The sequence below is a fragment of the Neodiprion fabricii genome, chromosome 4 (assembly GCF_021155785.1).
Source record: "Neodiprion fabricii isolate iyNeoFabr1 chromosome 4, iyNeoFabr1.1, whole genome shotgun sequence".
In the NCBI taxonomy this organism is placed as follows: Eukaryota; Metazoa; Arthropoda; class Insecta; order Hymenoptera; family Diprionidae; genus Neodiprion; species Neodiprion fabricii.
In genome coordinates this window covers 26,181,859-26,199,224 of record NC_060242.1, presented here as the reverse complement: position 1 = coordinate 26,199,224, position 17,366 = coordinate 26,181,859, and the positions used below count along the sequence as shown (strand labels likewise).

The following is a 17,366-nucleotide window of genomic DNA, read 5'->3' as shown; positions in this document are numbered from 1 at the left end:
TCACTGCTTTTTCTAATGTGTTGTAAATTTTATTCCTGTCCCTTTCCCTTTCACTATATTCAATTCATTTGAATATATATGGATAATATACGTTGCACAGAAATTACGTAAAATGCTTCAGGCCCAAAGTGGGAGTAAATAACGTAATTATGTTTAAGAGTGTATTGACTTGTTATTGTCGAATATGGGTATAAGAATAAAAAAAAATAATCGTAAAGTATCCAGTTGTTGTTCAAATTAAAATTTTACCTCAAATTCTTTGCTTCTGCTCATTACGTGTTTGCAGTTCAGTAAAAAAAGAAAATCAAAATTATAACTTTGAAACTCCTCCAAAAATTTGCCTCGTAAAAAGGAACTTCGCTACAAATATCATGCATTTTGAACAGGAATTTCATTTGAATTTGCTCATTTAAATCAAAATTTATATATTTCCAATGATATGAATTTGAAATAAAAAAATGTAGTCATTCAAACCTTGGAGAACAACACAATATAACTTTAATACATTGATATTTGTAATGTACATTAAGGAGTAACAGCACTCTAGGATTTTGAAAAATTCTATTTTTTCGACTTAAACAATATTTTAGGGCCTGAAAACAATATCCAGTAGGTGGTATAGTGAAAAACTTTTTTTTAAAGGTTCAATTCTCGATTTTGCCACAGTGCCCCCGAACGCGCGCTGAGTGCTCGTAAAACTTTTAAAAGTATTTTTCTCGAAAACACCGGGTCTCCATGATCGGCATTGATGATTTTAACATATCATATCTTCTATCCAAATTTTTAGCATAAATTTATAAACATTCAAATAGTTGTGATTTTTGGAAACAAAAATTTCTGTTAACTTCTTATAATTGAAAAATATTCTTCTATGTTCGATATACATTTCAGAATTTGCCAACAGATTTGGACAGTTTGTCTCTTAACTAGGGCTAATCGAAAATTGCGTAGGCTCACGGTGATCAAGTATCACAATCATTCGAAAAAGAAAGCGTGTTCTCCTAGGGTGACCGTTTTTTGTGTTGAGACTTCAACAATGGGTAGGTTTTATTTACCAATTGACCGATCATAGTTCTCAGTTCTTCAGTTTTCGAAAGACGGCAAATAAAACACACCCCTTATATGTTAAGAATGATATTGCACGATTATTGGTATACAAAACTTTATTAAATACATATAATTTTCTGAATTCATCAATTGAAAACAACAATGTCTAGGATATAAGGATTGAATGATATGGCAGTCATTAAATCCCAGTATAAATGACAGATACTTAAAACGAGTGTCATCTTGCTCTTGGTAACTTTTATCATTGAAATTTATTATCAAATTAAACTACTGGTGTTTTCAATTAAATCAATTCGGTATCTATGTAATAGTGCTTATAATGATTATCTCATCACTTCTATCATCTATTTATAAATAAAATGGTTTGACCTAGAGATTATGCTCTAATATGAAGATACAAGTATAGAAAATTAACAACTAAAGTTCACTTTTAACGAAATATAAACCGACGTATCACAGGTATAACAGAAGATGCTGTCTCGAATCACGATTAGAAAAATGCTGTTCCAAAATATATTTGAAAAAGATGCTACCGCAAGAGTAAATTGATTCTTTCCGCAAATAAATTCGGCAGCACTACAGTGCGGTCAATATCAATTAAAAAAACTTGCATATACGGTCAACCACTCGACTAATTTGTAGTTTTTGACAGGAACTAGCACGAAAAGTAGTATTTGTGACATGTGCGCATGTAGGGACTCGTTGATTCGTCTGAGGTTCTTAACACTCGTCAGGAAATCTCGATTTTATGCGCACCCACCACGAAAATAACAGTTTGACGATGAGTATTTTTAATGCATGAGCATCGTTAGTTACCCAAATTTGTATTCTCAAAACGGAAAAAAAATAATGTCAACATTTTGGAGTAAATACTAGTGATAATCATTGTTATTAATTTAAACGATATCGAGTTAATTTTACGATCAGAACTTTGAAATTAAGATGTTCCGATACATCTTGAAGAATATCTTCGACTTTTTTCATGATTTTGATTTCTATAAAAGAACACCGGAATTTGCATTAGGAAAATCTCTAATTTACATTTATTTCGTCCCTTGAAGATTTGCATTTTTTTCAGTAAAAATACTTTTTCTATTTTTTTTTTTTTCATGAGTTACCTATAGTTTCAAAAGACAATTGATCTAAGGTCAAACTGGTATATGTAGAAATAAAGAATAATTTCTTTGTCAAGAGCCAGTTGAGTTATGGCGCAAATATTTTGTAGATCATCATCCCATACCTCATAGAATAAGGTATGAGATCAGCAGACAAATCAAATTTCACAAGATTTTTAATTAACATTCAGTTCGCTGTGATAGCATCATTTCAAACGTATTTTGACATAGCGTCTTTGCCAGTCACAATTTGAGATAGCGTCTTTTGCATTCATAATTTGATATAGCGTCTGTTTCAGTCAAAATTTAAGACGTCCTTTCCAATCCCATTCTAAGATAGCATCGCTTCTACGCGAAATTGAAGATACTATCTTTTCCAGTAGCATTCTGAGACAGCATCTGTTCCGAAGATATTTTGAGATAGCATGTAATGCCTCTGATACGTTAAAACGACCCTGAATATATGCAATAACGCACTCTGCTGAGTCCATAGATCTGATGTACATCTATAATTGTCTCGTGACAACTTTAGTTTCAAATTTAAAGCAAAGAAAATATATCTCACTTGCATATGCATAATTTGGAATGAACAATAAATAAGAAATTAATTCAATTGTTTAAAATTATTCTGTAGATCATCAGCTATTGTATTTAACTTAAATCTTACTCATAGGTATGCGAATTCATAGGTATACAATAGAGGACAGCCAACTTTGTATACGGGTCACACTTGCATTGGAAACATTTTACGAACCTAGGGTAAAAATTCCTATTTGTCCGTAACTTACTTAAAGTTCATCCAATTTCGGATCGCTACTGCTTTTCCTTCACAAGAATAACTTGTGAATAACATATAGAATAACTAAAATTTCAATGACAAGTTAGAAGAATATTTTCTAGGTAACGGTATGAAACTTCATACACTTTCATATCTCGATCCACGCTAAGAGTGATGGAAATTAGAAACGAAAATTACTCGACTTACTACACTACCAAGCACACTGCCTCGTCAGGATGATAAATATTCTGAACATTCCATAGTTTCAGCTCTTAAACGTTATGTGTTAATTTTCGACCGCCGATACCGTTGAACTATTATATATTCAAATGTCTTTTTTGAGTCCCTTTTGATGTTCTCTGACAATCGTTCTTTCTGATGTAATTATTTAAAAATAACAGTACGGTAAACTATAAAAATTTTGTAACAGAATATTTTATATTTCGTATGAGACATAAAATTTAATCATACCGAAAACTGACGCTAATAAAATCAGAAGGAATTTCGATTTTTATGTAATAAATAATTCGATTATTGATTAACTACTGCTAATTGCCTGCACGAAAAAAAATTAGAAACCAGTTTACCAAACTATTGTACCTGGATTACAGGTGATAAAATATTAAATTAACCCCATAAATTATCATAAGATGAAACAGCCTCAAACTCAAATCTACTTTCAAAAGCGCTCAATTGAAATACATATCAACTATACTATACTGTTGCTGTGCAGGGATTCATATCTGTTAATTATTAAATATAGCATGTACAAATTATATAGTCAGTTCAAAGTTGATAATTCGTTAAGAATTCGTTAAACAGCTAGAAACCCGAAAATTTAGTCGTACACTGCATGCACAAAAGAAGCAACGAATTTAAACAGAATATTTTTTGCAATAAAATTTGTATAAAACTCTAGACCATTATACCCACTGAAACAAACAAATAGAATTAATCATGCTATAACAAATTTTTGAAAGGTACATCGGCGAAAAATACTTACGTACAAAAAGATAATTTGATTGATATAAAAGTATCACAAGACTGTAATAATGAATGTTCCAAATTGGCATCATATTATTTCGCATTTATTACGACGATTAGGTTGAGATATAAAAAGAAAGGATACTGTTACAGGTAGTCCGTGATACTGAGTGTGGATTACCAAATTGTAGAATTTTTCCAGATATTCCAAGTCGATGTTCAGTAAAATTTCAAGTCATTTTTAATGCATAAATATCTGTCCTCACAATAAGTTTGAAAGAGAGGCTTGTAAAAGTTTCATTAGGAATAATTTTCGTCCAGGAAACGTTTATCTGGTGTTCCAAGCATTTATAACCCTATCACTCAATACAGCTAAATAATATAATATACACACAGAAACCGGACTTGTTGATTTTATCAGATATGACGAATGAAGAGGGATTTCATTCGGCTTTAATAAATGCAGTATATATAAAAAAAAAATATTGCAAATGATCTATTCTTTTTTGCGAACCCAATTATAAAATGGATAACCATTATTAAAAACAATATAGCGAAATGGAAACATTGAAATGTTTTCATTGTAATGAACTTTTGGTTTCAACTATGTTCTTCAAATTAACACAGATTTTTGTGCATTATTATGCAATGAATAGGAGGCCTTTATGTAGGTTTTTCCTTTATAAATTAAAGGAAGTGTTGTCCCTGACCGATGCAGACATTCTTTTTATTTTATCAATAAACTATGGTTTTCGGATAATTTGATCTGATCTACATTCTCCATACTGTAGCCACCCTGTGTCTGATAATAGATTATTATTAGCTGTACGAATTTTTCGGTAAAGAAATCTACGTGTTCGAGATTTTATTTCCGTATAATTCCATGTTTATTTGTATGTGCAACCTCAATTTTATTTTAAAACAAATAACGTAGCAGATATTACCTAGACTCGTAGGATTTCAGCAGACTTATTGTAACAGATTGCAATCCAATCCGGTTGTGTTGCACCCCATTGGATCTGATTAACTTCACCTTCTGCAGCTGTGTACGCAAGAATTGGATCTTCTATGGCTCTTGGCATCTGCTGAATGTCCCAGATTAGTGCTTGGTGATCATCACCAGCCGTACAGATATGACAACTTGAATGCGGTGCCCAAGCTATTCCATTTACGCTCGCTCTGTTATAATAAACAAATCGAAAATATAATTATTATCTATAGATTATTTATATATATAGTAGATATCACGATCCATAACTTTGGAGTGAAATTGTTTATTCTATACGTGATTCGTGTCATATGTACCTGTGGTTATTTAGCCTAGCCACTGGTGTGCAAGGAACTCGAACATCCAAAATAATTACTTCGCACGCATCCATGGCAACGGTGGCTAAATAATTTGGATCTTGTTTGTTCCAAGCAAGGCGCAACAGTGGCGTATGCTGAGGATCTTCATATATAATTGTAGAATGTTCCAAGTGACGCAAATCAAACATTCTTACAGACCCGTCAGCTCCTACCGATGCAAACATATCTCTTCCTCCGCCTGCTCGACTGAATGCAATATCATAGACCTCCTTGTCATGAGCAATCAATTGCGTTTTAACGTGACCAGCGACCACACTAATTCTCCCAACTACCTGCCCAGTTTCTAAGCCCCATATTGTGCAAGTTGTATCAATACTTGATGTTCCAACTAAATTTGGATCCACTTCATTCCAGTCGAATGATGTGAGAGGTGCGCAAAAATCCGAATTTTTGTTATTATTCAGTACACACTCCAGTCGTGTTTCTGCGTCTATTGCACGCCAAACCCGCAGGTAATCTCCAGATGTGGCCAGCAAATCAGGAAACAGAGCTGCAACAAAATGTGTGTTATATTTAATATACCTATAAAGTTATTAATTTATACGATTGAAATCGGCCACAGGTTTTATCAACATATTGTGCATGAAATCATTCAAGATTCATTGCAAAGAAACGATTCTTGATGAGGCAGCAAATTTAACAGGTGTGGTTAGTCACAGTAATCGATGCCACAATTTATTGTCTATTTGATATAAGGCTGAGCTTTGAGGTTAAAGTTTATAGCAGTGATGTAAATGGTTCCCGTAACATACAAATTCATAAATAATGGAACATATAAATGTGAGTTTAATACAAATTGTAGACTAGATCTAACTGTGAAAGTCTTAGATGTACAAAGCTGCTCCCACGCTTGCAATTGTTTATTGATATAAGTATTTAAGATTAGTTATGGTACTATTAACGATATTTATTAATTTCGCCGAAGATAGCACACTACAGATTGACTCAAACTTGCATAAAAAAAACTATCTCATTGAAAAATATGGTTTCGACCAAGCAGAAAATACCAAAAGAACTTCATGCCTCTGAGCATTGACATAAGAGGTTAATAAACTGTTGGCGATAATTCAAGCCAAAAAAAAAAAAAGCGAATTCAAACAAAAAAAACAGCGAATTCAAATAAAACAAGTTTTGTATCGAAGTGTGACTGTGATAATGAAATGCTGTTTTCAACATAATGATCACATGTAATCAATAATTCTTGAAAAAATTCTAAAAGATTACATCAATGAAAAACAAAAGATGACCAGTTTGTTCAGCTTTAAACTGAGTTATTTACTTTCAACAGTATTATACAATAAAGTGAGCTCGTTGTTTTACTTTTTGAGGATACAGTTGGTATAAGTGAGCTACGTACACTTGGCGTCAGGTATCCACATTATTTTGGTCGTTGGATAGGGATGATCGAAGGTACTTTTGGCAGTAAACTCGGAAGTTTCCTCATCGAGCGAAACAATCTGTACTTTGTTGTTATATTCTTCAACGAAGCTGCCTAATGCTAGACGAAATCTTTTGTCAGGGCGCACCGACCAGTTCATACTGTAAAGTGGCCACGGTGCTTCATATTTGTAAATTTCTTTTCGCTTCGGTGGAACACCATGTAGAGCCATTTTTTACCAACAATTGTTGAACTATTCAGTTCAAGTATTTACAGCATTAAAGCAATTTCTGCTTATTGTTTTTCTTCTCACAGAATAGCCAAGACCGAAATTCGGATCTTAGAATGCTACCACTCTATGGACCGGAGAGGATTTAAATTTGCGACTGTGTTACTCAACTTTCAATCATTGTTGACATTTTATACACAAGAGTAATACAAGATTGAAATCTTCGAAATCACTAAACTATGTGACGATAAAATGTGAATGTTCGTTCATTTAAAATTCGTCCTTATGCACATTTGTTCGGAATTTTTTGTAAACACAATGGCAATCATAAAGTAAACACAATCGTATAGATCATCGACTGTAGCACTTCACTAAGTCACAAATAACGTTCCGACTGTTCGGCGCCAGAAGTACAAATACTTAGACACTGACCCCTTCGATATCCCTAGTAGTTTTTTTACGACCCACCAACTCGGGTCGGATTTTCATGGGCAGCAAAATGCTTCTACAGTATTTGCTGTCGAAATTTTCACTTTATTGTAGGTATGCGAATAAAGCAAGGAAGCGCTACTTAAACTCGGACCAAACCTTTATCCGTGAGCGCTGAAACCGGACTACCGTCACCTCCCACTCAGGCACGCTACTCGCTCGCTTTGCGCTTCTGGTTCTGCGCATGCGCGCTACTCGCTTACTTCCCCCACTCTCCCCCGTCTGGCATTCGTGGTGCGGAGACTACCCCACGGTACAAAAATAACGGCGCGCAGCGTCCACCCAATAACTAACGTTCACTATACTGCACATATGCATGGCGACAGAATTTCTACGCTCACCATGTCATATAATTTTGAAAAGATCGTTTATATTAGATCGCCATATCAATCGATAATATACCAGCTGAAGGTGATTTCGTTTACTACTAGGGTGAGATCTATGGCATATATGATAACTAGCTTTACTAAGATGATTTATTGACTAAGGTAAGTGTACCAATTATCGACACGTCTAGACCCAATGATTGATCGTTTTATTCTTCTAAATTATAAATTGAAGGCACACATTGCAAATTTCTCGATGACTAAAACCAATTCCTAGAAGGTTAGACACTACAAATTTATTTTTAATAATTTTATAACTGAGGATTAAGCATATGCAACCAAAAAAGGTAAATAATTGGGCCAGGCTCAATAGCTGGGAAGGCTGGCAGGTTTTGTGCAAAAATTAAATCTATCACAAATATGATTAGTTAAGAATTACCATTTTCAATTGTAAGCCTAACTTTTCAAGCGACAGGTAAGCGAAAGCAAGATCCACGTTTATCATTGTAAATTACGAAGTATCTGTTAATCAACATAAATTTAATCAAGTCCACACGTAAATGATGTGGGCAAACGTATAAAAGATAAGGAAAAATTAATAAAAGTAAAATATATAGTTAGCCACATCGGATATCGATCTAGCGCGCTACCCGGTGCGCCACGGACTGCGTTGTCGGCTCTTGACCGTTTAGTGTATATAACACGCTCGTAGTATTTCGAAATTGATTTTCTCAAAACCTATAGACTTCGAAATCGAACGTCTTTGGGGAATTGTTATTCAAGTCCTCACCGCTGAGTATCATAAGTATGAAAAATATGCAAAATGTCATTAGTGTAGCGTTCCCTTGTTAGAGCATATATACTAAGAGGGTGGTAACAGAGATGATAGCCGACATATACCTCTCTCTGTTACTCCTCCGCTACACTTTCTGTACACGCGAAGCTATCTCCAGTAGTACATGCTCTAAGGTAACTCCTCGCCCCTAAGAACATATGCTTCAGTGTTGGTTATGTATGTGATTCTAGCCACTATTCCACGTGTTGTGATTACTTCTCGATTCATCATTGACAATAAATTAAAATAATCATTGTGAAATGGGTAAAGCGAAGAAAATAAAGGTTTCGAAGCGAGATCGTCAGGATGTTAAAATTGGCTTAGCAGAACTGATCAACAGCGAAAAAGTGGTTAAGCCGAAGAACAGGACAAAAATTAGGCATCGACAAGATGAAGATGAAGAAGTATGTGTAATTCACCACAAATAAAAGTGGTTTTTTCATAATATCAGTCTCTGAAATTGAGTTGAACAAAAATTATCCCAGTTTTTCATGAGGTCGAAGTTCGTCACGTTAATTTAATGACGCAATTTTACAAAACATTTCCGGACTTTAGAATTTATATCTCAAATTATGTACCCCGTAATGAAGCAAAACATTCTCAATTTTTGAAACATCAACTCTTAGATAATCCTATGGTTGCTAGTTAATAATTAGTTGCTCAATGTTCCATTTAGTCATTGTCACCAATGTCAAATCATTACAATTTTGATACTGTTTAATAATTTTACACCAATTACAGATCATGAGTATATTCTCCGCATTGTCTAAGCAGCTTTGCAATAATATCTTAGAATGCATGTTCTATTATTGTTTGCTACATTTGAAAGGATCCTATAAAATTGCTAAATACCGTAGAATCTCAATTATCTGAACCTCAGGTCTTCAATCTCTCAATTATCCGAACATTGACTCAAAAAAACATTGTTAGCACAAAATATACATTGTTGTTCTCTGCCGTTTGATGAGAACCTCGCATGTTTGAACATACTTGAGCAGATTTCTCGTTTTTCGGCGCTATTCCACTTATAATATTACTTCTACCGATAAAATAAGCGTTCGGTGTGTGAAAGAGATTTAATATAATCTGTTTATAGATTCAAATTTGTGTTGTATATGTTATCATATCTTGAGATAAAAATTGCATTCCAGTTATTCGAACTTTTGATTAACTGAACTAGGCTCGGTCCCAATTAGTTCGGATAAAAGATGTTTTACTGCAATGGCTTAGCCTTTATAAACACATCGTGACATAAACATTACGATCCTCAGGCTCATAAAAAATTTTGTTGAAAATATCTAACGTTTTCTTCACATTTTCATTCAATATATGTTCCATTGAAGAATTATCTTTAAGCTGTACAGCATAATTTTTGTTATAATTTTAAACATTTTGTTTGATTAATTTTCAACCTTGCGTGCACATCTTGATAGATGCTAGTGCAATAGAAACATAACAGTATGAAAAATAAAAACTTGTTTGAGTGGTTATTAGAGTAAAATGAATATTTCAGTTCGTCGACTCTGGTCTTTCACAAAAGATTTTATCACAAGCCAGGCGTCAACAAATGGAAATGGAGGAGGAGGAGGATGAAATGGAAAGACCTTCGAAGTCTCCAAGAAAACCTGTTACTAAACTTGGCAATGATGATAGCGAGGGGGAAGCAGAATCGAGTGAAGATGAAATAGGAAATCACTTTTACGACAACATAGAAATTAATGAAGAGGATGAACAGGCTTTGGAAATGTTTATGAACAGAGATAAAGCGCCGATGCGAACTCTAGCTGATATCATAATGGACAAGTTGACTGAGAAAAAGACTGAAATTCATACACAATTCTCTGATGCTGGTTCCATTCAGATGCAGGAACTTGATCCAAGGGTTCGACAAATGTATGAAGGAGTTAGGGATGTGCTGGCTAAATACCGCAGTGGAAAATTACCAAAAGCTTTCAAAATTGTGCCGAATTTGAAGAATTGGGAGCAGATATTGTACATTACAGATCCTCCTAAATGGTCTGCTGCTGCCATGTATCAGGCAACTAGAATTTTTGCATCCAATTTGAAAGAGAAAATGGCACAAAGATTTTTCAACCTTGTTTTATTACCTCGTGTCAGGGATGACCTTGCCGAATATAAAAGGCTGAATTTCCACCTATATCAAGCATTGAGAAAAGCTTTATTCAAGCCTGGTGGTTTTATGAAGGGCATACTATTACCACTTTTAGAATCTGGTTCTTGTACACTGAGGGAAGCTACCATAATTGGTTCGGTGATTGCCAAAAATTCTATTCCAATTTTACATTCGTCTGCAGCAATTTTAAAAATTGCAGAAATGGATTACACGGGTGCCAGTAGCGTTTTCTTGAGAATATTTTTGGACAAAAAATATGCCCTTCCATATCGCGTCGTGGATGCTGTTGTATTTCATTTCCTGAGGTTAGTAATTTAGTATTTATAATTAGTTCTTCTTGTTACAAGAATATACCATTATTTTTCGGATTTGACAATTCAGTGAAATAGATATAGAGAAAAATAATCAATTCTAATTTCTGTATTTTTGGTTGAAATGAAAACTTGTAGAATATTACTTTTGGTTTTTAACTGCATCAGTCAGTCTGGAAAGTAAATTGATTCTCTATGTGTAATGAACATGCGATAACTAATTCTTATTAGTTATTTTGATCAGTCAAAATTACACTTTTAATGGTGTGGCTCCCGATCACGATTCTCGGACACTAACGATATGTAACACATCCAATGTAAAAGTAACAGTAATCAATTGATTAACAATGTAAATGTTACTTATAAAATTTCAGATTTAGCACAGACTCAAGAGACTTGCCTGTTCTGTGGCATCAAGCACTTTTAACTTTTGTTCAGCGTTACAAAAGTGATGTCAGTTCTGAACAGAGGGATGCTCTGCTGGAATTATTGAAGAAACAATCACATCACTCGATTACTGGTGAAGTACGGAGAGAACTGCAACATGCCAAATGCAGGGATATTGAAGCCACAGAGCCGAAGAGTGAACCTATGTCGATTACATGAGAGGCTATTCTCGGAATTGGCTCAAGATGAGATGATATTAAAGCAATTACGCCTGTAATTCATTGTTTGTAACATGTAAATATTTAATAAAATGTCTAACATAAAATAAAAACCGTGTATCTTGATCAAGAATGTGTCGATTAATTTAAATAAATATTTAATAAAGTATCTAACATGAAATAAAAACCGTGTATGTTGATCAAGAATGTATCGATTAATTTGAGTCAAGTCACTGAAGTTTCTTTATGTGTTTTTTAGTCAGATTACAAGATATTCAGTCATAATTTCAACCATATTTTATATGTTTGACGTGTTCTTCTTGAAAGTAAATGAGCTTTGCATGGACAGAGATAGGGATAGAGCATAGCTGTTTCTGAATGTATATTATTATATTACATCTACAATATTGACATAATATTTCATCGTACAGCCAGGACAAAAACAAATACTTATCACTTATCCTCATACACTCTTTTCGACTCATACATACTTCTAATTCGAAACTTTTCATAGAGCTATCACAATCGACACCTCCAACTAATCATCAATAATATTCATCACTAATTAAGTACGACAAATATAAAATTGTAGTTTTCATTAAAATGACAAAACGGGAAAGTCGATTCGACGCAATATATAAAATAAAGTACAAAATATTCGTATACTGTTCAAACTAAACACATGGGATAATTTATGTGACTCCACATATACAGATATCAAATATGCTGTACCTCAGTGTCAGCGGTTTTCTGTTTTAAATTACAGTAACCATCAGATATCGTTTATATAATTTAAAAACAATCATATATTTACATTAATATCCTTCATGCATCAGGTGGAACTCAAACACATGTCATTGTTAATAGGATGCAAATCCACAGTAAATGACAATTAGCATTGAAGGTAGCTGTTTTCAAGTATTTGAGAAAATAAAAATGAAGTGCATGACTCTAGATACGAATTCACAAATAGAAATCATAAAAATATGCAATAAATACTGGATATAACACAGTTCAGATATCCAGATGAATGACTTCAATTTAAAGTAGCAAAAGTCGATTCTCGATTTGGATTTCCTGCGTGTAACATAGCTGCGAGTTTTTCAATAGAACTGCATGATAATCGTAAAATATGCTATATTCTAGATTATTATAACATTTCAATATTACCCTAATATGACTTTTGCAACTTTGGCTTTGAAAAATTACAATTAGTGAGGAAGAAATTTTCTGACAATTTTAAATATGGTTACGAAAAAAATTATTGCTTTTTGGGACAGTCTTTTAAAATAAAGGATATTATAGGAAGCAAAAAGGAGCTAACCAACCAATAATGAAAAGGCTATAATATTACAAAATATATGAGACAAAAAAACACTCGCTTTTTTTCTTTTTCTATTTTAAGTATTACACAAATTTCAATTGTAGGATTCGTTTGTTAGCTCCTTATTGCGTAAAATGCGTAATACTAGAATTTTATATCTAACGTATTCTAAGTTAAACATTGCAACAGTACAGGATAAATGTCTTCAAAAAACGTCGAGTGTTTACTTTTCACTTGATGTATTAATCTTCGCAGATCAACACCCTAAGTCTTGAATCTTTTCTTTTTAATTAATTCGAAATTCATCCCAAATGTTGAATACTTTTGTATCAGGAAAAGAAAATCGAAGGAATCAAACTCTATGTAAGAGTAATAATAAAATATAATTCGATAATCGTGAAATGTGTTAATATAAAATAAATCTTACTTATGCATTTAATGGAATAAATGACTAATTTTCGTTGAAATCTTTTGAGCAACAGTTAACTGACGCAGATTTTGAATTACGTTTGACAAGTGAGATCAAATTATATATTATGAATCCATTGTGATGATTGATTACCGTTCTAGATTAACAATTGCGGGGTTTTCTGGGCTATTTTTCCAACAATGTGAGTAGATAATTGAACATTGCTTAACCTTCAAGTTTCCTTCAGATATTTTTACCAATTCAAATCTAAAGTTTAACACCAATAGGAACGCAGAGACTTCTCAGAATATTTTGAAGATCTCTTATAAATTTGGAAAACCAACTGGCGATTGATTGATTCATTGACTTGGTCACCGCTCATTTCTTCTTAAAAAAACTCGAAATATTCTTTGAACCAGCTGCTGCCTTCTGTCTGGACATCTCTTTCTTCGAAATGGTCAGAGGTTTTTGGGGCTACAATATTTGAAAAGATATTTTTAAAATAATCTGACACTTAGCTCTGGTAACTGATACATTTTAATTCACCGTCACTGTGAGCTCATTTCATGTAAATTTACAGCGAAACTATATTTCCTAACCAAAATTAATATAAGACTACCCGATCGAGTCATTTGTTTGATTCCTATTTCACAAGTGCTAAGGCCTACGTTTGTTTTAGAAATTCATCAAGCATTTGACCAGTAAGTGTTCATAATTTATTATCCATTGAGCTTACTAATGTGGAAGTATAATATTTCAATTGGCAATGCATTTCAATGAAGGAAAAGTTGACTTTAAATTGCTGGTATAAAATGTATATTTTTTGTTATAACGAGTATATGTATATTCAGAGTACAGGGAAAACAGGAAAAACATTTGCTATTATTATCAAAATGAAGACAGTTATGAAATAATTTTATATGGTTTAGGATTGGAATATTCCTGCTCTTCATTCAAGGTTCATTACGAAGATGTAATTTTTTACTGTCATACAAGATGTATATCTTTGACAGATACTGAAAGTTATTGAAATCTGTTTTATTATGAACATCGATTGTTGAGTGAGATAATGCCCTCCCCTGAAGAAACAAGTTCACTCAGTGAAACATAATGAAGACAACATTTGGCGAGTTATGAGATCTCAGATGCAAGTCTTCCAACAAGCCAGCTAACGAGAACAAAACTAGTTTTCATACTGTTTCAACAAATTGGTTAGAATTTCCTGAATTAAAGCAACCTTTCCAATGCATAAATAGATATTGTTAACTCTGTTTAGAGTCTAAGAAATCAATCAATAAATTTCGTTAATGATACAAACGACTGCTTGATGATCATGTCATGATACTTTTTACACAGCTAGTGTATCCGAAGATATTTGCCACCTGATCCCCAGCCCTACAATCTAAGTTCGCTCACTTATGTCTTTAAGTTGCAAAATAAATTTTGTATGAGAGGTTACAAAAACTAAATGTTGTCAGGGTTTGTAATCAGTTCTTTATACTTCAGAATAATTGTCGAACAAGGAATGATTTTCACTTATAAAAGTCACTTTTTCTGGGTTTATTGAAAACTTATTTTATATTCAATCTGGGACAGCAATGTTCATCATGCTTGTCACATCATAAACTATGAACCGATATATCATTAGAAAGCCGTACGAAATTAGGTCTTTGAATGGAAAAAAAGAAAATACATTTTTTAGATGAATATAAAGCAGAGAAATGTAAAACAATATGGTGGAATTTTTTGTGTTTTGTCAAAAAAGATGATTGTGGATGTTACAAGCAATTGAGTTTCACTGATTCTGTAATATATAAATTTACCTTAGCACGGGTGACGTCACATCGTTGTAGTTTTGAATTGGTTGTATTGGCTTCAATTTTCGTTTAATGGAAAAAAGGTTTCTCTGTTTTAAATGCATATAAAATTTTTATATGCAAAGAACAAAGTGTCTAGAAAGCTTGCACAATGAATTTTTCACCTAATTCTGTGAGATCTATTAAAAAGTTGTCATATGAAAACAAATCCCCGAGATTTTCAAATTTTCTATAATTTAGCATACATACATACCTTTTCAGGTTTTGTTAAGTCTAGTGCTCCATTTCTTGGGATAGACTCTGACTCTGGTGTGTCTTTTTTAGCTTTCTTATCGTCGCTACTTTCTTTTGGACTGTTTGACTTTCGTTTTTTATTTTCTGGATCATCGGGCAGACTTAAGTGTTGGGCTAGTTTTTTAGACAAGTCTTCAGCAAGGTATTCCGAAACGATGCCATGTGCATACTTAAGATATTCTGAAAGAAATTGAGACTGTTATTATTGATTAAGTTAGTAAAATCAAACATTTATATATCACGGGATATCAATGCGTTATTGCATGTCGAGTCCATAATTTGATCAATAGAAAATGAGAATTCCTATCCAGATTCTCACCAACTTCTGTGCCAGATTCGTGTTTGTTGCTTTTAACGTAAGTAGCACTAACAGCTCCTTGGGATACGTGTACACCTTTCTGCCTAAGTATTTCTGCGACTCGCCCAACTTTTTTTTGAAGCCAGACCATTGCTTTGTCTTCGTTAAACTTGAAAGCTTGCAGTTCCTCGTCCCCCTTACGATCTGCGATCAAAGATAGTTTTAGATTTTGACATCGTGCAAGGCGGGATGTTCCTGGGTAATCTTCATCACGAAGAATTTGGTCAAGAGGCATTACTTGTTGTGACTGAAATGAAATATAAATTGTACATCAATTTGTGATGTGAAGTTTCATCGTAAGGTTCCACCTATTCCTATTAATCACATAGTTTAGTCTTGAATTATGAAATAATGATTGGCATGAACACTTACCTTCCTTAGATATGGTAAAACCAAGAATATTGGATCAATTGGCGTCGACAAATGCATCTTTCCATCTGACTTGACATTGTCGTCTATGAACCATGATCTTTTATTCTCATCAAAGGTTAAAACTTCTTGAACGGTGGTATCACCTGGGCTGAATACAAACATAGCCGGTTGGTTGGAGGCTGGGTGTCTGAGTTTAACTACATCCGGAGAACTACCGTCGGTATTCTCTAAGCCATCACCTGAAAAAAAAATCAATGAGAAAGAGTGACACAACAAAATGAATTGGGAAAATGTAAAATTTTCATGCATACAATTTTTTAGTAGGTACCGAATTCATACAATGCCCCAGTTTTCTAGCCGAATTATGAACTTTCAATTGCATTTCAAAACATAACAAACTAGACGACAGGGCATTTACATTTGAAAAAATAAGTAATCTCAGATTTTTCCTGGAGGGAATTTGTGTAAGTTCAGTAAATTGATGCTGGTCTAACAATTGTGGAAGGACAGTAGCAGTCTTTTGTAATTACATACAGAATAACAACCAGCATCGTTCTTTGATCGATGATAGTATTGATCCAGGTATAAAAAGAAATAGCATAGGACTAAAAATTCATGAGAATAATGGTGTTGGGAAAAGAAATGGGTGAAAAAATTGATTGCAGCTAATTTTTACCCTACAGTTGGCCAGTTGTTAGATTTATTTATTCTCTTTTTTTTTATTTACCTTTCATAAGGAACACCCAAGTGTTGGCTGCCGGGTGCGTATTGGACGTTTTGACGCATTTTTTCGGTGAGGCTTTGACACGCGGCATGTTACTCAACGTTGTCAATTGACAAAATTGATAATTAATGCTGATTTTTATTTAATGTAATGGGGGAGACATACAGGAATAAAGTTCAGAAGTCGGCCATTTTTAACAACTACCCAGTACCCGGCCGTCGGCCTGTCCGCAGGTTCGGCAATACCATTTTCACTGCTAAGTGCAGCCAAGGTATAAAACATAACATAACATACAAAATATCTCCTATAACTCGACGGAACACCACGTGCAATGCCCTCTAGTAACGAAAATATGAAAATGCGAGAGGCCATCCAGTGCTGGATTGATTGAATCTCATGACTCAGTCGTCCTATCATATTTGCTTAATTTAGTTATGTATTGCATTTT

The 17,366-nt window shown here is 33.6% G+C and overlaps 4 protein-coding genes across 8 annotated transcripts in view; 2 read left to right on the top strand and 2 right to left on the bottom strand.

Moving 5' to 3' along the window:
* Positions 1-7,528, bottom strand: part of LOC124181476 (DDB1- and CUL4-associated factor 7) — a 42,720-nt gene extending 35,192 nt beyond the window's left edge. For both annotated transcript variants that reach the window (XR_006870476.1, XM_046568092.1), the window contains exons 1-3: positions 6,671-7,528; positions 5,251-5,803; positions 4,890-5,124 (exon numbers count right to left, since the gene is read on the bottom strand). Coding sequence is in view for 1 of the 2 variants with exons in the window: in XM_046568092.1 (XP_046424048.1) it covers positions 4,890-5,124; positions 5,251-5,803; positions 6,671-6,923 (1,041 nt within the window). In the remaining variant the exon portion in view is untranslated. The remainder of the gene's footprint in view (positions 1-4,889; positions 5,125-5,250; positions 5,804-6,670) is intronic.
* The window catches only part of LOC124181471 (heparan-sulfate 6-O-sulfotransferase 1), a 520,983-nt gene that overhangs the window by 127,759 nt on the left and 375,858 nt on the right, over positions 1-17,366 (top strand). The window lies entirely within an intron of this gene.
* LOC124181472 (bystin) lies at positions 8,707-12,810 on the top strand. The gene is made up of 3 exons (XM_046568085.1): positions 8,707-8,974; positions 10,084-11,009; positions 11,390-12,810. The coding sequence occupies exons 1-3, from the start codon at positions 8,831-8,833 to the stop codon at positions 11,619-11,621; spliced, it is 1,302 nt and encodes a 433-aa protein (XP_046424041.1). The 5' UTR covers positions 8,707-8,830; the 3' UTR covers positions 11,622-12,810.
* On the bottom strand, positions 11,990-17,185 carry LOC124181480 (ribonuclease H2 subunit B). Of its 4 annotated transcripts, none has more exons than XM_046568098.1 (6): positions 16,922-17,185; positions 16,195-16,433; positions 15,784-16,069; positions 15,424-15,644; positions 15,177-15,259; positions 11,990-13,827 (listed from the first exon to the last, which is right to left on the bottom strand). In XM_046568098.1, the coding sequence occupies exons 1-6, from the start codon at positions 17,007-17,009 to the stop codon at positions 13,812-13,814; spliced, it is 933 nt and encodes a 310-aa protein (XP_046424054.1). In that variant the 5' UTR covers positions 17,010-17,185; the 3' UTR covers positions 11,990-13,811. The 4 variants fall into 4 exon arrangements, with proteins under 4 accessions (XP_046424054.1, XP_046424056.1, XP_046424055.1 ...); XM_046568100.1 differs by having other exon boundaries at positions 15,177-15,226; positions 16,922-17,184; XM_046568099.1 differs by lacking the exon at positions 15,177-15,259 and having other exon boundaries at positions 16,922-17,183.

What these genes read in the sequence shown, in the direction of transcription:
- LOC124181472 (XM_046568085.1), top strand. Translation starts at nt 8,831, where the DNA reads ATGGGTAAAGCGAAGAAAATAAAGGTTTCGAAGCGAGATCGTCAGGAT. An exon ending in GACAAGATGAAGATGAAGAA is followed by an intron (nt 8,975 to 10,083) that starts GTATGTGTAATT and finishes TGAATATTTCAG; the next exon opens with TTCGTCGACTCTGGTCTTTC. An exon ending in GTTGTATTTCATTTCCTGAG is followed by an intron (nt 11,010 to 11,389) that starts GTTAGTAATTTA and finishes ATAAAATTTCAG; the next exon opens with ATTTAGCACAGACTCAAGAG.
- LOC124181480 (XM_046568098.1), bottom strand. Translation starts at nt 17,009, where the DNA reads ATGCCGCGTGTCAAAGCCTCACCGAAAAAATGCGTCAAAACGTCCAAT. An exon ending in CGAATCTGGCACAGAAGTTG is followed by an intron (nt 15,645 to 15,783) that starts GTGAGAATCTGG and finishes AATTTCTTTCAG; the next exon opens with AATATCTTAAGTATGCACAT. An exon ending in ACTTAACAAAACCTGAAAAG is followed by an intron (nt 15,260 to 15,423) that starts GTATGTATGTAT and finishes CATTTAAAACAG; the next exon opens with AGAAACCTTTTTTCCATTAA.